The 22,935-nt window shown below is 37.0% G+C and overlaps 1 protein-coding gene across 1 annotated transcript in view; it reads left to right on the top strand.

The window, feature by feature from the left end:
* The window catches only part of kcnq1.2 (potassium voltage-gated channel, KQT-like subfamily, member 1.2), a 180,383-nt gene extending 158,403 nt beyond the window's left edge, over positions 1 to 21,980 (top strand). Inside the window, exon 22 of the mRNA XM_063003118.1 lies at positions 21,885 to 21,980. Within this exon, the coding sequence (XP_062859188.1) occupies positions 21,885 to 21,980 (96 nt within the window). The remainder of the gene's footprint in view (positions 1 to 21,884) is intronic.
* Positions 21,981 to 22,935: the final 955 nt, after the last annotated feature.

Below are 22,935 nucleotides of genomic sequence, written 5' to 3'. Positions count from 1 at the left end.
GGTCGTCATCCCAGAAGAAAGCTGACGCACAAGAAAGCCCGCAAACAGTTTGCTGAAGACAAGCAGTCCAAGAACATGGATTACTGGAATGCCCTGTGGTCTGACGAGACCAAGATAAACTTGTTTGGCTCAGATGGTGTCCAGCATGTGTGGCGGCGCCCTGGTGAGAAGTACCAAGACAACTGTATGTTGCCTACAGTCAAGCATGGTGGTGGTAGCATCATGGTCTTGGGCTGCATGAGTGTTGCTGGCACTGGGGAGCTGCAGTTCATTGAGGGAAACATGAATTCCAACATGTACTGTGACATTCTGAAACAGAGCATGATCCCCTCCCTTCGAAAACTGGGCCTCATGGCAGTTTTCCAACAGGATAACGACCCCAAACACAACCTCCAAGATGACAACTGCCTTGCTGAGGAAGCTGAAGGTAAAGGTGATGGACTAAACCCAATTGAGCACCTGTGGCGCATCCTCAAGTGGAAGGTGGAGGAGTTCAAGGTGTCTAACATCCACCAGCTCCGTGATGTCATCATGGAGGAGTGGAAGAGGATTCCAGTAGCAACCTGTGCAGCTCTGGTGAATTCCATGCCCAGGAGGGTTAAGGCAGTGCTGGATAATAATGGTGGTCACACAAAATATTGACACTTTGGGCACAATTTGGACATGTTCACTGTGGGGTGTACTCACTTATGTTGCCAGCCATTTAGACATTAATGGCTGTGTGTTGAGTTATTTTCAGAAGACAGTAAATCTACACTGCTATACAAGTTGTACACTGACTACTCTAACTTATATCCAAGTTTTATTTCTATAGTGTTGTCCCATGAAAAGATATAATGAAATATTTGCAGAAATGTGAGGGGTGTACTCACTTTTGTGATACACTGTATATACACCTAATACAGTATATGTAAGTAGTTATAATTATATTATACACACCATAAATATATAAGTTTGTGGTTGTTCTTTGTTTTTTTGGCAAAATGCTACTATTGGCACTTCTGGTAGAAGCTTGTACCTGAACTGAGCTATGACTATCTATCTATCTATCTATCTATCTATCTATCTATCTATCTATCTATCTATCTATCTATCTATCTATCTATCTATCTATCTATCTATCTATCTATCCATCTATCCATCCATCCATCCATCCATCCATCCATCCATCCATCCATCCATCCATCCATCCATCCAAAAGACTTAGTTAGATAGTTAGCAGGATTGACAGCCGTAAAGCAAGTAATAACAACTTGTTCAGACAAGCATTTGTGCAAAGGAAGAACAGTGGGTTTACACAAACTATAGAGCGAATTAAAAACAGATAATGTTGCAGGACCTGACATCTCTTTTTTGACCCTTTTTAATAAGTAAAAGGAAAGTACATTTACCTGAGTCTGCCATAATTGTAAAGCAATTAAAAAAACTCCAACTGAACTCAGGTAATAACCTGCTGCTCTGCCTACTCTAATTGGACTCATGTGATGCTCATTGTCATGGTAACGTGTACGCTGAGTGGTACTCTACACATGCACGTCATTTTAGATTGGATTACTTATAGCATGCATGTAAATAGAGATTTTCATCTGATTGTTCAGTAGAGTGTTTATATAAACACCTCGGTCTTAATCTATAATTAGAATGAATTTAATCAGAATAAAACAAATCTTTGCATATCAACATAGCCAATAAGTCATGTGAAACCCAGAAACACTAGGACAGGGGGGCAAGTAAATAAAGAAGTAACATTTGAATCCAGGTCTCCAGGACCCATGTTGTTATACAGCACCCATTCAACTAGCTGCAGTATCACGCCTCTAAATCTGTTATAATCTGTGTTAATAATGCATTTGGAAAACTGAGAATACCATTTTAAAATGAATAATTGTTAGTCATTCCAGTGATAAACGTAATCAAATAATCACATTAAATTTGAATAAAGGAAAAAGGAATTAAAGTTTTTCATACAAATTTTTATACGAAGTTGTGTATAATAAAATCACAATTTACAATTTCTAAGAAGGTTACATCAAACGACGAGAAAATCATTTTGCAATTTACTTGCATGAGAATAATTCTATTTATTTAATTAAATTGTTAATAAATGTAGTCATACATTTAAATACATTTACATTTGTATAAATTTGTATACAAATATATATGAAATGATGCATCATGTTTATTACTAGATCAGGTATTATTAACCTCTTTACGCTATAGAAAATCTAAAAAGTTCCTTACTGCTTGCTTTCTACATTTTTGACTCAACATCTGAGACAGTTAAAAACACTGTTTGGGATATTTAGAAATTGAAAGCAAGTTTACAGATATTCAGAATTATTCTACTCCTACCACCAGCTAAATCTCTCCCACTGCACAACAGCTGTCAGCTTTTGAGGATGAGAGCTAGCATGTCCCTCCTTCAGGTCATCTTTTTTTAATTGAAGCTCATAAATTATTGGGAGGATCACTTGGAGGAGAGTGCTATCTGCTGTTTTAATACACATGCATTTAAAAACTGCCAAGTTGTTTTGCATTTATTGAAAAGGGAGTCATGAATGCCATCTCTCTCACCCAGAGAGCAATGGCAGTTTTGAATGTGAACTTTTAGTCCTCCAATAATTGTAAGAGCACTTCACCACTGTGTAGCTCAGGAGGTCAAAAATGCTACTCTGTGTCACTCATTCCTAATTTATATGCTAAAGGTGTATTATGTACCACTAATTTTACCATCTGATTAAATATTATAGAAAACTAATGTACACAAGGTACAGCTCAGCATTTAAGAAATTATTAGGCACATATAGTCTGATTATAATCTTTATTGTGTGCTACCAACAACTGTTTATTCAGATTTTTTTGCTTCTGGACTTGGACACCAGAACCATAGTATGTTTTGAATACATAAGTTAGAACTACTGCTTATCCCTGATTTATAGACCTATTATAAAGATGCCGTTCTGTACCATTTAAGCAAATGTCAGGCAGAAATAAGTGAGCACAATTTGAGAAAAGTCGGAAAGTGTGTAGTTAACCTCAGGCACTGAGTGAAAGAGAAAAGCCTATGTATGTGTGTAGTTGGCTGATTCATTTCCTTGTACTTTTGGCACTGAGTGCTCAGCCTGACATTCTGGCAGACCACAATGCTCCAGGTGTGCGCGCACACACATACACACACACAGTCTTCAATCTTACCTATGTGTGTAGTTTTGTGCATGTGTATGTGTGTAGGTGTGTGTGTGTGTGTGTGTGCATGCACCTGGAACGTTGTGGTCTGCAAGAATGTCAGCCTGAGGAGTCAGTGCAATAGCTAAAGCTTTACTTACGTAAGTCAAGATTAAGCTGTGGAACTGATGCAATTGATTTCAATAAAAAATAATGCATTAATGGGCCATTAGCATGGTGCTGGCCTTTATTTAAAGAGTGCAACCAGTGTTTTGAAGGAAACATTCTAGAACCAAATGTAATTGATTTAATAATAATTTAATTTATTGCAAGAAAATGTTGCCTTGTCTGAGAGGTAATTGCCCCAGGCTTAAACACTGTGCTGGTATGAGCGGATCAGACACAGCAGCGCTGCTGGAGTTTTTAAATACCGTGTCCACTCACTGTCCACTCTATTAGACACTCCTACCTAGTTGGTCCACCTTGTAGATGTAAAGTCAGAGACGATCGCTCATCTATTGCTGCTGTTTGAGTTGGTCATCTTCTAGACCTTCATCCATGGTAACAGGACGCTGCCTACGGGGCGCTGTTGGCTGGATATTTTTTTTGGTTGGTGGACTATTCTCAGTCCAGCAGTCACAGTGAGGTGTTTAAAAACTCCATCAGCACTGTGTCTGATCCACTCATATAAGCACATCACACACTAACACACCACCACCATGTCATTGTCACTGAAGTGCTGAGAATGATCCACCACCCAAATAATACCTATTTTGTGGTGGTCCTGTGTGGTTCCTGACCATTGAAAAACAGCATGAAAGGGGGCTAACAAAGCATGCAGAGAAACAGATGGACTACAGTCAGTAATTGTAGAACTACAAAGTGCTTCTATATGGTAAGTGGACAGTGAGTGTAGAAACAAGGAGGTGGTTTTAATGTTATGGCTGATCAGTGTATATCCAAAAGTGTCCACCCCACCAAAATCTTACAAGCAAGCTCTGACGACTCATTCCAGAAAGTCACAAAAGTACTCAAACAAGCATCTATTAAACTGCAGAGCTCAATGGCTTTCGATAGAATTATCTTTCATGATTACACCACTAGAAAGAAATAAGGAATTGTAACCATGAGAGAGTTTCTAGGCAAAAAACACTACTAACCTAATGAAACATAAAGGTTTGTCAAACATTTGCTATAGAACACCTTGATGACCCCAATGCTTTGGTAAAATGTTCTGTGGACTAATAAGTCTGAAAATAAAAGGAAACTTTATTATGAAGATATGGGTCCTGTTTCATCTGACATAAGTTAACACAGCATTCCATAGTAATTGTATCATCCTAGCAGTCAAACGTAGAGGTGGTATTACTTTTTACTTTTAATAAATCCATAAAATAATTATTTTAAATGATGTGTTTCCACATCATAGAAAATGCAAATTAACACAACACATTCCAAACCTAGTAATGAGGTAATGAGGCTAGTAATGAAAATAAAAATATTGATGTGATTTCAAACAGGTGATGTCAACTGGTGATCATGATTTGTTACAAAAGCAGTCTCCACATAAGGCTTTGAGGAGCACAAATGGGCTCACCAGGATCACCAGTTTGTCAACAAATGCATAAGAAAATTATTAAAATGTTTAATAACAATGTGCCTCAAAGAAAGATTGAAAGGGATTTGCATTTTTTGTCCCTCTACAGTAAATAATCATTAAAGGGTTCAAGGAATTTCACTGTAAGCCTAAGCACCCATGATCTCCAATCCTTCAGACGGCACCACATCAAGAACCGACATTTTTTAATAGCTGATATAACCACATGGGCAAGGGATTACTTGGGCAAACAGTATAAAGTTACATTCTTTTTTTTAATTTGCATTTTTCAAACTGTCTCAACTTTTTCTTGCGGTTGTACATTGCATAAAATATAAATTTATAAAATCGATTAATGTGAGATGCAAAAAAGGCAAATACTTTGTTACAGCAAACACTGTACTTTGTACAGCAAGATTTATGTAAATTCTTTTACAGTCACAACAACATTTTGTAAGAAAATCTGGTAATCTATAAACCAATCAACATCGCACTATGTGAAATACATTTCAGATTACTTGGTGTCACTATTAAATGTTTAATTATTAAGCTTGCAGTTTGGAAGACAAGTTTCCTAATAACTATTAAATCTGCCTACAAACACACATTAATATGCTTTAATGCATGCCATGCATATCTATTTTGAAGCAGCCATTTACCTGCATCTTATTTCTATATGAAATAAATATGAAATAGTTGGTTTAAAAAGCATTGTAATATCAGTGATGTTATATGTGTGATATATTTGTGATAAATATACTGATACGTTGTAATGTTACAACATATTTCAAGAACATACTTCACTCATTCACTTTATGCTACTTTAAATGTCAAAACAACATGTCTCTGCATCCTTTCTGTTTGTTTTTACCTCTGTGAGTTGTTCGACCTTTGAGATTGGAATCAGGTTCTGGTTTCTTTGTATGAAAATAATGTTTCCATCATATGTGTTTACATTTTATTCAAATCTGTTGAACTGCACGACCAGCGGATGTGTCGCCTGTCATTAGTCTCCTGTGGTTAGGGTTTGTCAAATTCCCCTTTGTTTGAAGCATATTTATGCAGTTGCTTATCTGTATATAACATGTACCCGACACTCCAGTCTCGACATGTAATTAAGTGTTTGTGACAGGTATACAGGTTAATAATTACAGAGTACAGTGATTGTGCTTTTTGTTGTAAAACACTAATGCTCACCTACTTTGTTTACAACTATAGATCATTGTCTCTGCTTAGAGACATTTTAGACTTTAAACTGTTCATGGATAGCTAATATTTTAATGAATCTCCAGAGGAGATTCGATCTTTGGTCTGAACTCTAACTCTTAAGAAACTAGTTTTGGTGTCAGGATTTTTTTTATTTTAATATGTTATAATGGTTTGATTCTACTCATCTGATTATGCACGCATGTATTAATAGCTGGTTGGGGAAATATTCTATTATGTTTACTAAGACACAGTTCCATGCTTAGACAGACTCATAAAAAGGAATGTAAATATACAAGTAATATCCAAGAAGATTTAGGAACGTTTTTATTTATTACTGTTGGGATTTGAACAGTGCAGACAGTTAAGAAATTGTGGTTGTGCAAGCTTCTTTCTTTTTTTACTTAAACACTTGCTGTAGCTCCCTCTGCCCCACCCAATTTGTGACATCACAGAGCAGGCCGCTTAACCCAGACACCAAATCCTTTCCTTAATCTTTTCAGAACCTCTGATTGAGAAGAGTCACGACGTTTGTAATCGAGCCAAGCTGTTTTCACGAAAGGAAAGTGCTTTTCAGAACAGGAGATTACTTTTTTTCAAACTGTGTATCCTCAAACGTTGTGCCCAACTCTGGATTTGTAGTTGTCTATACATTCTAAGAATGTATAGTTTGAAAAAGAAATGCTTTGTCTTATTTATTGCAGCAACAGAAACTATTTAGAAGGCTTATAATGCTTCAGAGAAGGTTATAAATTCCACTGAATCCATTGTATGCAGCATTTTTTGGAACACTTTCTCATGTGCTACTGTTAAAGTGAAACTACGCTTTACACTTTATTGACTATTAATATTTTGCTTTTTCTATTAAACAAATCCAATCAAGTCATACCACTAAACCCTTGTCCTCATACCATCTATATTATACTACATTACTCCAGCCCACTCCACTCCCTATTGAAGATTTGATCTCAAGCGTCTGTCCCTCATGCTTAAAGTGATGAAAATGACTCACTCCCGTCTGACTGACTAAAACAATATACTGCTCAGTCTCCACACACTAACAAGGGGCTTAAGAATAGTTAGGTGGCCATTTCCTAGCTACCTCAACAGGGGACTGGCTTAGGCACATGCCCCTGGAGTCTAAGATGCGTCGAGTAGCAGCAGCTGTTGGTTTTGGAAAGGCCAGCTCAGTAGAGCCTAGCTGTGGCTGGAGGAGACTCTGGTTGGGGGGGTTGGGAGAATCAAGCTACTATTCTCCTGATGAAGGTTTGCACAGCTGTGGGGAAGAGATCCCTCCTCTGTGTGTTTGGTGGTCCTGTGAAGCTGTGCCACTGTGCCTCCATCAGAAAAAAGTTCAAGGCCTGGACTTTTCTCTAATGTATTTATTTCATTCACATCAAGAACTTAAAGGTGTTAGGGGGTAGCAGGGTCAGGATGCTTATGTGTTACAATACTGTTTTTTTTTTTTTTTTTTTTTCTTGTTCTCTCTCTTTTTTCTTACTCACCACACAGGTTTCTTTTTTTAAAAAATATGATTGAACACATTATGGATGAAGAAAAGTTACACAAAACAAACTTTTAATTGCAAAAATATAGACTAAGTTTAATGCTAATAAAATCTCAGTCTTTTTTACCACTTGATATGTGAATGCCTGTTTTTCCCAAAGTTTACAGCATCTGCATAATAGATTTTTCATGCAAGAACTACAAGGGCTGTTTTCTTTGTCTAGCTCTGTGATTGCCTGTGACTCATATAAGCTGGGAGTGGATGGTGAATAGGGTGGAGGCTACCAGGGCAGGCTGCATTATACTTTAAATCCCAGGTCTAAATCCCAGTCCGATAGAAAATGCATGCCTTTATCACATCACAGTGGCAATTTCAACTGTCACCGCCCCGACTGGACTACTATCATTACGAGCCTCTCTGTATATACACAGTAAACTTAACCCAGCCAGGCTCATCTTTTTCAGGTCCAAAGTAAATGAAAGAGACTAGCAAACGTTGAGGCTGATCACACACTTTGTGCCTCTTCCTTCGTGGCAAACCCATTGTGACCCTGACGAGGATGAAATGGTTTATAACAATAAATAAACTTAAATAACCTACAATACCTCCAGTGTATTACATTTCAGGATGTACATCTAGAGACCTATGTCTTAAATGAACTGGTTTTACGTTTATTTAGGCATAATTTTTTTATTTAAAGGTATTATTCACAATCCTAAAGAAAGTGTATGATAGACTGGTAAAGTATGTCAGACAGCTTTACCAGGGTTGGACCTTTACCTGGATTGAACTTTGATGGAATTTTTTTTGCCCAAAGTTCCACTGCATTGTCGAGTATTTTTAGATTTTATTATTGTAACTTTCAGCAAAACAACTACCAAGTGGTGTCTTTATCTCCTATGCATCTATCTGTCAGCATTACACAGAATATATATGTATTAATTCCATACACAAAGAAACAATGTAGTGTGTGTGTGTGTGTGATAGAGATTTGCTGATTTTTACTAAAAATTGTAAATACTATTATACTATACTATTTAAACTAAATACAATTTTGAGACATACATTACCCCTATTCATGTCAGATTCATGTAATTTTTTACTTCATGTCCTGATTGTGATCTTTTCTGTTTTCTCTTAGCATGCCTTTTGGTAATTCTGCTTGGTAGTTTGAGATTTTCTCCTTCAGTGTAATATCTATTAAATGTCAGTGATCTTGTTCTGATACTTTTGATACTTCAGATTTAGTGTACAAACATTTCCTCTCTTGCTAGTACTTACCGTATTGTGCATTTTGATGCTTGGTCTGCACTGATGAGTATCAGTATTGGAGCCAGTATTTTCATTAGATTATTTGTTAGATTTATACATGGTTGACATGATGGCGTAACAGGTTCTGTTACTGTCCCACAGCAACATGGGACCTAGAAAACAAACCTGACAAGGGTAATAAATCAGTAATGAAAAAGGAATAAATAAATTAATGTGTAGATTCTTGCATTTATATTTTGGAATTGGTTATAAATATACAGTATATATATATATATATATATATATATATATATATATACAGTATATATATAACTTTACAACTTAACGTATGATGTCCTTAGCACAGTGATTACAGAACATTATTAAAAAGGAAAGATAATGTAACACAGTTGTAAACATGCCCCAGTCCCAACTTTTTTGAAACATGCTTTCGCCATTCAATTAAGAATGAAAACACTTTATTAGGTACACCTATTTGGTAAGTACATGAATGGATTATTCAATAAGCTACTCCAACCATACAAATGAACTTTGTGGGTGTACAATTACTGACTGTAGCTCATCTGTTGCTCTGTACTCTTTCTGCTCACAGTACACTGTAGGTTTTACATTTTTTGGTTGGAGCACTATTCCCTTCGCAGCTTTGACACTGACATTGAGGTAAAAACCCCAACAACATCTTTACACCTACTACAGTCAGCTGCTACACTCACACCAGAGTGTCATTACCATGTCATTACTACAGTAGTATCACTGCAGTGCTGAGAATGATTCTATGGGGTCCCTTTCAAATAATAAATGAGAACGGGCAATGGGGGTGACAAACTATACAGAGAAATACATGGGCCACAGTCAGTAACTGTATACCCAGAAAGCTAATCTGTATGGTAGGTGCACCTAACCTTACAAAATACCCATTAAACTGCTCTATGAGTGTATGTACAAAGAACAAAAAATCTGATTAATTAAAACATTGAATATGTTGTCTTTGTTCTATTTCAATTAAATTTAATTTCAGTTGGATCTGGACAGTATAAAGCTTGGGGAAATGTGTTAATAGAAAATACCTGCCAGTATTAAATGTATCCTTATAAAAACATAATGGCTTTTACATTCACTTTTGGTTTTTACATTAAACATCTAAAATGTAAAAAGACACAAGCATAATCCACTTTTTATTCACCTCCAACACACACACAACCACACACCTGTTAATATCTTGAAAACGGAAACTGAAAATGCAGCATTTAGAGTTGAAAGCACTACCTGTATGTTTTCAACTTCTATTTTAGTCGACCTGGGTCAACAGCAAAACTAAAAGTGTACAGAGATCTGACAGATAACTGATTCATTTTACTGCCCTGTGGCTACGAGAAACCCAGGAAGGAAGAAAAACAGACCAAGTAGGGCAGGAGGATTGGCCAGTGTTTAATGGGTGGAGAGTGTAACAGGGGTAGTGGTGGATGCACTGGATCCTGAAGTAAAGACAGAGTACCATGATTTGATGTGCCACTATGCACCCTTAGGGGAAAACATTTCTATTTCATATTGTTTCATGGTTTAATCACTATCACTAGCTAGGTTCACCAGTCATCTAAATCCTGCAGCCCTGGCAGTGGCATAAAAATTTGCCAAGAGGTTAGTTTTGTTGACTTTTATCAACAGTGTTCCAGATGCAAGTGCAGATATACTGGAAAATTTAAATGGACTTTCCAAAAATCTATAAATTTAAAGGATAAAAATGGCATTTTATTACATGGTACCTGCTTTATGTCTGAAAAATAAAACATTTCTTTTCTGATGCTGATTACCAGGGAAATTCCAGAGCTAAAAAAATCTAAATGCCTCTTCAACACTTCAAAACAGGTGTCTAGCACTATGACCTGAAGACATTAAGACCTTAACATTGATAGAAGTGATGTCTTCTGGGTTTGTTCCAGGGTATTTCAGTATTCTAGGTTTGCCGATCAAAGCAACTTTATAACCTTTTTATGTTCTACATATAGTGGCCAAGCTATCCCTGATCCCTGACATTAAAAGCACCAATACAGCTTATAAAGATAATGTAAAATAATTTTGTCCAGCACTTTGGTTGCAAGCAAGAGTTTGTAAATCCAATGATATTACACAAAGTTCTGAATTACCTATAACACATGGTCTTATCTGGCCTCATCTAAGCTGTTTTAATTAATAACATATACAGCCTAACCTAATAAAAGACAAACTATTCTATTCAGCAAATCATTCACAGTACTGGATTAAAAAGTATGTAGAGCTCTGTGCTAACTGTGTCTTTAAAAATCAGGTTTTTAATTCACTTATATAAGATTTAAGGTGAAGGTTGTAAATGTGAATGTAAATGTGAATAAAACATATATACATGGAATTAAAAATGCTACAAAAGCATTTGGGTGTTCACTGATTTCTAAGAAAAAAAATGTCTGAGCACCAGGGATACCAAGCAATGAACATGAAATATCTTGTGTTCATACTGTCTGCAGTGACATCAAAGGTTTTTTTTTTCATTTTCTAAACGGTCCAAACTTGTTCTGATTTGGGGTTGTACTATAGTCCTGGTTGTACACAGAGAAAACATACATGGACATATATAAAAAATTCTTACACTGTGGGCAAGGATTGAAGCCAGGTCTTCAAAATCCTGGTGCTGCCCAAAATTTACATTGTTAGCTTTGCCACCTTGCCAGTTTTCCTTCAAGAAATCCCAGTATGCTCTGCAATCACTTATCACAGTTTTGCAAGTCTACGTAGCTACTATAGAAGCAGTTATTGGTACAAAAGTAGTTCAGATACTTTTTAAGCCTGGACTGTAGATAATGTATCCATGTGTTTTAGAAGTTCACTACAGTTCTTTGTGATTTACAAGTTCAAAAACCATTCTTATTTGGAAATGGATGAAAATCAGAAGAAACTAATTCTAAGGAGTTTACGAACTTTCCCTTGGAAATATAAATACAAATGTTGACATAAGTGTACATGGTGTAAAGTATTAACCCTTTAATTACTGTAAAATGGCAGTAATGGGATGAATTAATGCAGTCTTTAGTCCTCTCCCTCTGCTCTGGTCTGTCTTGGTGTGGTTGAGCAGCTGGCGGTAGTCACCGAGTCCATAAAGACGCCAGTGTTCACCATACAAGACCACACGGCCCACTGAGATCCGTCTAAACACTCCCCACCAGCCTACATCTGTCCCCACACCCTCATGTTTATAGGACACTTGTGCTTCTCATGGTAAATGTGTTTGTAGGCGTGTGTGTGTATGTGAAGTGAATAACAAGTTAAATATGATCAGATCCATTGGTGCACATCATGCTTAATTTTAACGAGCTGTATTACTCAACAGGCAATCATTAACAGACCCATTGCCTGGTGAAGATATTTCAGAAGTAACCACAATGAGACTGTCCAAATAAGGAAATTTCCAGTGGTCTGATGCGCTCACACACACCTTCCCCACCCCCTACCCCACGCTGAGCTTATGAAAGGGGATTTGTGACCACACCCTTGGGCGAGCACTGAAACCAGTAAAGAAAGGACGCTCAGCTGCCTGACTGCAGAACAAATGTTTAAAGGGCCAACTGGACAACTGTGTACGAACTGTTAAAGGAAGCATTGAGATCTATACACAAAGTGTGGCCTTTGCGTGCCAGTGACACTAAGGGGAAATTTAATCAGAAAGTGGTGAACAAAGCCAGACTTACAATGTACAATTGTGCAAGGTTTTAAAACCCCGTCCTACAAACAACTGCCCAGAATACTCTTTTAAGCATGTTGTTGTTTTTCCCCCTATTTAGCTTTCATCTTTTGATCTGCTCATTTTATTGTCTTGAAAATATTAAACATTTTTATGTTTTATTTTCTGTATTTTATTTTAATGTGAAAATTGAAAGGCAAATAACAATGCCCATTTAAATTGTTAGACATGCACTTAAAAAAAGAAAAGCAACTGTTTTTACATTGTTACTCAAGTCCTACATAAAATAAAAGTCATTTTATTATGGAAGTTTCTAGAGAAGCCAGAAGAACTGCAAGGAAAATAGTTTAGAGAGCCACTGTTTGGCATCCCTGCTTTTGCGATTTTTTGATTGCGAGCTTTTTATTCTGCAAAATCTGGGGTCTTATTATTATGTATGTTTATGGTACATACCCCTAACTCTAGAGATGGATGGATGGATGGATGGATGGATGGATGGATGGATGGATGGATAGATGGATGGATGGATGGATGGATGGATGGATGGATGGATAGATAGATAGATAGATAGATAGATAGATAGATAGATAGATAGATAGATAGATAGATAGATAGATAGATAGATAGATAGATAGATAGATAGATAGATAGATAGATAGATAGATACTTCATGTAACAAGTTATGTAGATCAAAAATAATAGTACAACCTATAAAGATTCACATTATACAAACAAGTACCTGCATAATCACAACAACACACTACAACAACAGGGCCTGTGGGTACATATGGAGGTGTTACTGTATTTCAGTATACATTGTAAGGCTGGTATAGATTGTAAAGTAAAAAACCCCTCTCAATGATTTTTAAAAGCTTTTTTTATCTCACGATCAAAAAACCTATTTAGTTTATTGAAATCAACCTATTGGTTGGCAGTTACATATACTGGCCAGCTCACCAGTGATTATTACAACTGTAGTCTGTTATATAGGCACCCATGCATAATGCAGCACGTTCAGCATCTGATCTAATACAGGTGCAGGCTGATTACCAAAATGGCCAAAAATAAGGTCTCTCACATGTGGTTAATATGAGAAAAAGAACGGAATAACTCATCATGTGTGTGCTTGTGCACGTGTGTAAATGAAAGTTCAGCTTGTGTTCGTACCTTCAAGTGAAACAAAAGCAGCTTTGAGTGTGCACTCTGCTAAGGCAGAAAAGATTAGGGTTTAGTGGCACGTGGCAAAGACCTTGATACTTATCATGTGCGTCAGGTGCTCACAATCTGTTTCCTGCTTCGAAAAAAACATACCTTTATATTTCCTTCATTCTCAATCAGTACATGTCTGCTTTCTCTGTTTCTCCACTCAGCCTATTTTACTATTCCCTAGCTTCTTCCTTCTCTGCTTCTTATTTTCTTAGTCCCTGACACACCTCTCACCCTGCTATATTACTATTTCTTCTCTCACTCACCTTTACCCTTCTGTTTCAGTGTTTCAGACACAAAGAACATATTGTATTTGCCAGTCCTACACACTCTGTGTTTGGCTGGGTGCAGGTCTCGGTGTAGAATCTGACCTTGGCGTGTTCTGCACTTGCTTTCACCCACACTCAGCCAGCAGCAGCTCATAACAGATTTCTCTAAGGCTCTTCAGTTTCTGTTTACTGTTGCCTAACTTTCAAGAAGGGTTGGAGTAAGGTTTGTGTGTATGCCAGAGGTTTGGTGGAATTAAGGGTGGAAGTAACACTCATAAGAGCAAAATACAGTGCTGTGGAAAAGTATTTGTCCTCATCCTAATTTCTTCTATTTTTGCTCATTTGTCACATTTAATTTTTTTTTATCTTTCGACTAATTTTCATATAAATACATACACAAAATGCAGCTTTTAAATAATAATTTCATTTATTGAAGACAAATATTTATTTAAATCTCTGTTACCCTGTAAACAAGTGGTGGCACTTACACCGATGAGGCATAACATTATGACCACCTTCCTAATATTGTGTTGGACCCCTTTTGCTGCCAAAACAGCTCTGACCCGTCGAGGCATGGACTCCACTACACCCTTGAAGATGTTATCAGCAGATCCTTTAACTCCTGTAAGTTGCGAGGTGGGGCCTCCATGGATCGGGCTTGTTTGTCCAGCACATCCCACAAATGCTCCCCACGTGCATCAATGAGCCTTGGCCGCCAATGACCCTGTCGTCAATTTTCCACTTTTCCTTCCCTGGACCACTTTTGATAGATACTGACCACTGCAGACTGGGAACACCCCACAAGAGCTGCAGTTTTGGAGATGCTCTGACCCAGTCGTCTAGCCATTTTTCCTGCTTCTAACACATGAAATTTGAGGATAAAATGTTCACTTGCTGCCTAATATATCCCACCCACTAACACACGTGAAATATTTACATCCCAAATATAATAATCCCGAAATGTACAAGAAGAGAAAATTGCAGCAGAAGGAAGGGAATTAAATGAAAGATGGGAAAGTGAATACAAGTTTGTGCTTCAAGAAGATAAACCGGTACGTCTCTTGTGTTATGAGGCTGTGTCTGTGGTAAAGGAATACAATAAAAATGTAGATATATATTATAAATATACAGTATAAATTTGGCATTTTGACACCAAACACAGAATTCTCAAAGAAAAACCACAAATTGTCCAAGGCTTAAAAGGAAGACTGCAATCACAGCAGGATATGTTACAATCGGCCCTTTGAAAATGGTGAAAATGAGTTTGACACCCCTGCTCTAACAGGTGACGTGATGAACAGATAATGAGTGTTATTCACTTCACCTGTCAGTGGTCATAATGTTATGCCTGGTTGGTGTATACAACATAGCCAACATTGGTGGGGGGGTGTATCGTCACTGAAGTGGTGGGTGAATCCCTATACTTCCAAGACTGGATAAACTAAATTAGTATGCAGGATGCTTAACCAAGGTAGAACAACACTGTGGTTTAAGGGCCACAAACATTAATGAATGGAGAAAGGAAAAGGTGGTCAAAATAACAAAAACAAATACAAGGAACAAAAGAAGTCAACTTAAAAAGGCAGCTCAAAGCAGAGAGGTGAAGAACAGATAAAGAGGAGTAGCATTTCTGGAGTAGGAGGTATCACGCTCCACATCTTGCTCAGAAATGAAGAAGGAACGTTTGCCTCACAATGACATAAGCCTACGCTGTCTCCAGTGAGCATTAGGAATTTCATGCACTCACCCCACAGAGATATTAACAACATGCCTCGAATAAGATGCGTGACCTCAGAGTAAAGTAGCAACATTAGATAAAGTCATGTTTATCTCTTTTAGTCTCTGCCTGTCCGTGGCAGATGAGGAAACAGTGTATCATATTTCTGTGATTAGTTGGAACAGACATACATACAGACAGACATCAGGACAGACAAAAGTAGAGACTTTATCTGACCTGACCTGTTGCAGCTGTTTAAAAAGAAGCTTATTGTCATTAAAGTCCTAAATCTTTTCATTAGCTCTCTCCATTAAAGCTCAGTTTTTTTAGATTTACATTTGTTAGTCCTATTTTACTTTGTTCATTAAAGTATAGGTATAGGGACCACCACTAATCTGATATTATTTAAGCTGTGTACCATTCTAAACACAGAGGGCGACACTCACATAACAGGATAAGTGGCACAGATTCAAGTTTTCAGTATTTTTAACATCAATGCTGACCTGACAATAGACTACCAGGCAGATATCTAGGCAGACTTGTTCTGTGGACAGAAGCCAATTCTGATCAATGTCTAGGCCCTAGGGAAAGACTGAGTATACATAAAAAAGCTATATTAAGAATTGTTTTAATAAAGAGGCAGTGGAGATTGTGCAAGTCCTTTAAACACTTCAGTAGCTTTTTCTTTCATGTGTATGCCTTGCTAAGAATGATCCACTACCCTGATAATATCTGGTTAGCTTTGGGCCTGTGGTGGTGCTTTTTCCACTAATGAACAGGGTAAAGATGGACTGATTTAATATCTTGCACAGCAGCTGATAAATTTAATCAATAACAATGTGAGAATCTGTATGGTAGGTGTAAATACTGTACATGCATTTAATAAACTTTCAACAAAAAGCAAGAAGCTTTTAATCTAAGCTCAAAAAGCATATATAATCTAATCACTGCCTACTAATTTTGCTCTACTAGTTATGTTTTGTTTAAAACTTATTGTAACATTGTGGAAATAATCAAAATCAACCACATGGCTTTAAAAAAGTTCAAGACTTTAGTAAAAAAATTTACATGCATTTATAAATAGTTTTTTTTTTTGTTATGACACTTGTAAATGAAAGTGTAAATAACCAGTGTAGAGGACATTGATACAGCCAATATGTCATTAGATTACAAATAATTCTAAAATAGTCTGACTACATGAATCCAATGGATCAATCTGATTAAAAAAAACCCTGGTACACCTAAAAAAGTTATCAAATTAAGGGTTCTGGCAACCACTCACAGCACCGCAACTGTGACTTTACACCTGCAGGAAAAAATATCTGCCTGACTGGCGTCTACTAATTGCCCAAAATGTACTAAAAGCAAAAAATGTAAAACTGTAATAGGATACACTCCCAATAACATGACCAAGTTTGTGCTGGTATTTTACTTTTCCTTATGTATAAAGGAGAGAGGTGCTGGTTGTCGTTATAGTTTTATATATAATATACAACATTTCTGAGCAAATTATTGTTTGTGTACTGTAGATTTCTTTGCACATCATTTACCTCAATTTATGGGAAATCAAGTTATACCGGTTCTCTCAGGAACAGGAAACTTCAAAAACAGGAAGCAACATTTGAAAAGTAAACAAAAACACAAACAAAGAGCAGAAGGTGTGGTAGGCAGTTGTTTTGAAGGTTGTGTTGTGTTGAGCTGTAGGAGTCAGGAAGGGAATCAGGACTGCATGATTATGAACACGAACGCCGTGCCGTTCCCACCGCAACTGTCTTGTCAAGAGGACACAAAGGGACAGTACAGGGACACACACCACTAATCTCTGTCTGACATGTATATGAGGAAAAGGTGATGTTTTGATGTTTGGACCACACCTAGATGACTTACAGTGGCAAGAGAACTGTCTGTACTTATATTTCTGCTTTAACTATTTATCAAATATGGTCTGATCTTTAAAGAGTTAAGGAACTTGTGAGCTAATGGCTTTTACTAAGTGTTATAGTAAATGAAATGAGATTCCACGAGTGGATTGTAGAGGTGCAACACTAAAAAACAAGATTGTTAATTAAAACCATGCCCTAATTATTCATTCATTGTCTGTTTTACTACCCCTTTTTCCTGATCATGGTTGCGGTGAGTCTGATTCATTAGGCGATATACAGGAACCATCCTGGACACTTTGCTAGGTCATCAGAGGGCAGACACACACACACACACACACACGCAGTCACACCCACACTCCCATTTAGGGCTCTCTAATTGACACAGGGAGAACAGGCAAACTCCACATTGAAAGGACAATGGCTGCCTGACCGGGGAATGGGGAATCAAACCCACTATACGACTGTGCCATCTGCCATACTCAAAACTAGTGTAATTTCTAAAAACCTTGGAGTTCATAAATTCCACAAAAGAACAAATTGTCTACAAATATGGAAAATGTTATATGTTGCTACTTTTCTCTGCAGTGGGTGTCTTAAAATAATGACACAAAGAGTCAGGAAATTAGATCACAAGAGTAACAGCAATAGGTCTGCAAAAATCTCTCAAAAATAATAACAAAATAACTCTATTAAAAGAAATACTCACTTTCCAGAAGCTGTTTAAAATGTGCAAAGGTAGAAAGATTAGACGAAACTGAAACTCTTTGACAGAAACAAACAACAGTATGTCTTGAGCCACTGCATATGAACAGAAAATCCAATCTGTGAAGCATGGTGGAGGACTAATTATAAGTGAATCCATTCATTCAAAATTGTAGTATCAGATTTTACAGCATAAGTGTACAAGGCAGCAGGGAAATACTTACATTGTTTTGTAATAACAAATTAAGAATCCACATCATAACACAATTAAGATTCTGTGGTCTGACCATAGGAGGGCTATTCATGCAGATACAATTCCAAAACTGTCCCAAATTTCCTCTCATCATTGAGCCATTCTAATCATCACCTACACAAAAATGTTATTGCCATACTTTAGCTGTTAATGGTTCATAAATGTGTTCAAGAAATGCATCATAAGTACTGCTGCTTCTGTGTTATTAGTTTAGATAAAATGTGTGTATTAACTTGGCTGAATATCAGGTCACATCATAAGTAATTAAGTGCAAAGGAATTTCGTAAACTTCCCCTTGGAACTGTAAATACAGCTTACAATATCTTTTTTACGTTGCTTAGATCAAATATACAATTTTGTGCATTGATGAGTAGTAAGACAACTGTGTTGTGCATACTGGGGGAGGTTTGTCAGAGCCATCACTTTGTCCACAGGTTTTAGCATGTGTTGAGGACAGCTGAGATGTCACCTGTTTTTGTATTGAAGCCGTAGCCTAGTGGTTAAAATACTGGACTAGTAATCAGAAGGTCACTGGTTCAAGCCCCACCACTGCCAGGTTGCTGCTGTTGGGCCCCTGAGCAAGTCCCTTAACCCTCAATTGCTCAGACTGTATACTGTAACTGTAATGTACGTCGCTTTGGATAAAGGCGTCTGCTAAATGCCAAAAATGTAAATGTATTGTATGTTCACAAATCGTCCATCCTGGCTTGCTTACAGTTATCTACAGAATACTACAGAATAATACAGATTTAATCTAGAAGCATTTTGGTTATAACCACAGAAACATCTAGAATTTTAGGTCAGTTCTATAAAGAAGTTTGAATGTTGAAATAATGGAGGAATGTTCAAAGGCTTAGTGGATGTGTGTGCAGGGAGATATTAAAGAACTTTTAGTTCATACTATAGGAAAGTGGTAATTACCCTAAACTGTAATACACTTGTGTTTTAGCTAAGCTTATTTAAATCTAAAATACACTTTTGAAATACTAAAATACCTTTTAAATATTATGCATTTTGTAGTTGATAAATGTGAATTTCATTGTCTTATTGCCAGTGAAACAGTTCCAGCCTTTTTGGACAACATTTTGGTGTTTAACATGCTTATATTTTGTATGGTAAAAGAGGTTAACAATTCGAGGGGGAGTATTTGTTAGGGACCATATTAAAAATGTAGATGCCATAAAGTTTTTTTGAGTACTACTGCTGTATGAAATAAAACATTGACTTTTATATGAGAACCATGGTCAACATACGTTAGGGCATAACGGGTAGTGTTGGTGTCCTACAGATGTGAAAAGTAATAAAGAAAGAGTTAAATTGGCTACTATAAATTCCCCCTTTGTGAGAGTGTGTAAACATGTGTTATGCCAGTCCCTCTGACTACAGTTGAAGTAATAAGTTTACATACACCTTGGCCACATTGTTTTTCACCGTTCCTGACATTTAATCCAAGTACACATTCCCTTTCTTAGGTCACTGCTATATTTTAAGAATGTGAAATGTCAGAATAATACTGGAGACAATGATTTCTTTCAGCTTGTATTTTTCATCACATTTTCAGTGGCTCAGAATTTTAGGTCCTAAATTTAATAGCATCAACACCTCCAAAAATGTTGGGATAGGGCCATGTTTAACAATGTGTCACATCACATTATCCAACTTTTTACACCACCAAATTATTATCTAACTTGTATGTGAACTCCTAGGTATATTTTCAAAACAACCTATAATAAAATAATATTTCATTTTAGTTTGTTTGGGTTTTTGACACTAGTTAGCACTAAAATAAATGAAAACATTCTGCCATGGCAAACAGGTTTAAATCAGTTAAATAAATTTCTTAAATGCTTTCAACTTTGTGGCAACGGTTTTGGCGAAGGCCATTTCCTGTTCCAGCCTGACTGTGCCCTTGTGCACAAAGCAATGTTTAAAAAGTCCTGGTTTCATAAATTTGGTGTAAAGGAACTCCAGTAATCTGACACAGATCCCTGTCCTTAACCTACTTTAAAACCTTTTGGGATGAATCTGAACATCAACTGCAAGTCAGGCCTTGTGTAACATTAGTACATGACCTCACAAATGTTGTTTTGACTATATAGGCACACTCCAAACTCGTGTGGAACGCTATTAACACCATTATGCAAGGGGCAACTCGATATGAATGCATATTGTTTCGTATTTGGGATGTTAATTAAACAAGCTTTAAACTAAGCTTTTGATCATGTCTTTATAGGCCTTGCTTTGTGCACAGGAAAGGGAATGGCCTTCCCTAAACTGTTGCTGAAAAGTTGGAAGCATGTAATTTCCCTTATATAATTGATTTATTACACCTGTTAGCGATTGCTGTGGCTGAAACATAAATTAAAAAATAACCTAATTTAATCATAAATCCCAATAAATCTATTTATTGATATGTATAAATTTATTGCTGCTGTTTGAGTTGGTCATCTTCTAGACCTTCATCAGTGGTCACAGGACGCTGCCCACGGAGCGCTGTTGGCTGGATATTTTTGGTTGGTGGACTATTCTCAGTTCAGCAGTGACAGTGAGGTGTTTAAAAACTCCATCAGCATTGCTGTGTCTTATCCACTCATACCAGCACAACACACACTAACACACCACCACCATGTCAGTGTCACTGCAGTGCTGAGAATGATCCACCACCCAAATAATACCTACTCTGTAGTGGTCCTGGGAGAGTCCTGACCATTGAAGAACAGCATGAAAGGGGGTAACAAAGCATGCAGAGAAACAGATGGACTACAGTCAGTAATTGTAAAACTACAAAGTGCTTCTATATGGTAAGTGGAGCTGATAAAATGAACAGTGAGTGTAGAAACAAGGAGGTGGTTTTAATGTTATGGCTGATCAGTGTATGTATTAGAAACAGGCTTACCTTGTATTTCAGGTTGTTTGGATGTGTTTAAATGCACTTATGTTTCAATGAACATCACTGTCTTAGATAGTTTCATATACTTTATACTTTTTATGTAATAAAATACAAAAAATGTATGACATTTTTATATACAGATTACCTTCTGACCTTAGGTTGTTTAGAAATACATCCAGGTGACACTGCTGGCTATGATCTAAAAATATATATTTTAATGCCTTTGGTTCAGTGTAACCCTGTTTATAAAGGCACAAGGACGACATCAGCTGTGGTCAGTTAAAATTACTAACTGGGCATAAGGAGGCCATGCCACAATGTTATATAACATAATAGAACTTTTCTTAACATTATGACTTACATGTGTCCTACAAATGTATTTAAACTTTTGACTTTGACTGTGTGACTTTGACTGTGTGAAGCATAAAATATTTTAAAAACTTGCATTTATTTCCCAAATAAGAACTGTGGGGACTTCTGATCATTGAATTTCTGTAATACTTAGGTTCTTCAGATGGACAAGAAACTGGAGAGCATCCTAAATATCCTGGTGGAGCAGTACCAACCCAAACCAGAGCTACTTCAGAAACCACGTCACTGAAGCTCCTGTTTAATAAAACATTTGGGAAGCAACATATAAGAAAGATAATAAAATGAAGAAGCAGCTGAGTCTGGCTGTGGATAATATATGCCTAGGAGGAAGGACTGCATCTCTTCCATCGCCATAGGACTTCTGCAGCCTAAAAAGACAAGAGCATGTGGAAAGAGATAGAAGTGGTAGAAATGTGCATCATAAAGGCCTACAGGGAGCAAAGAAGTTGGGAAAAGATCTGCATCTGGCTGCATCTTCCAATTATTTTTACCATATTTTTCAGTAAACAACAGTCAGAGTTCTCTCAGTTGGATTGCCGTCATTTTAAAGTAAAATGCTGAATGCATTGATAATGTGGAAATATAAGTACAAAATTATGGGGTGTGTTGAGGAATCCCTGACCCACAAACATGGTAAGATTCATTGGCACTATTACATGCCTAAAACCACTGGCTCAGCTCTTACAACACCGAGGGAGTATGACAGCGCTTATCCGTTCCACATGTGAATCTACACTTCAGTAAGTGTGAACATGTTTTGCATGAGTTAAGTTCACCGCTGATAAATAGCTATGGCAGAGCTAATGAAAACAGCTAAACATTGCTGATGGGGTCTAATAGACCTAAATGGAACAGTAGGAAGGACGAGGAAAAGCTGTTTGAGGTTATGAACTCGGTAAGGGTGCCAAGGTTTTTAACAGCCTATTCATTTCCCAATTTTAGCTGGATTATCCCTATTAAATCTCTAATTATATATTCTCACTCCAGCTATTTAAATGCAAAACCTCTGGTTAGGTGAGGTGGCATACTGCCAATGTTTGATGAAAGGAATCTACACAAAAATGCCTAGATTTGTTTTCAGTAACCACATAGCAGCAAGAGTAAAGTGAGTGAGAAAATAGATAAGGTGTCTGTCTTTCATTTATCAAAAAGCTGGTACTCCGTCTAGCACAGAACAAATTACT

The sequence above is a fragment of the Trichomycterus rosablanca genome, chromosome 1 (genome assembly GCF_030014385.1).
Source record: "Trichomycterus rosablanca isolate fTriRos1 chromosome 1, fTriRos1.hap1, whole genome shotgun sequence".
NCBI lineage: Eukaryota > Metazoa > Chordata > Actinopteri > Siluriformes > Trichomycteridae > Trichomycterus > Trichomycterus rosablanca.
The sequence above is the reverse complement of the archived record's forward strand: the minus strand, read 5'-3'. Positions and strand labels throughout refer to the sequence as shown.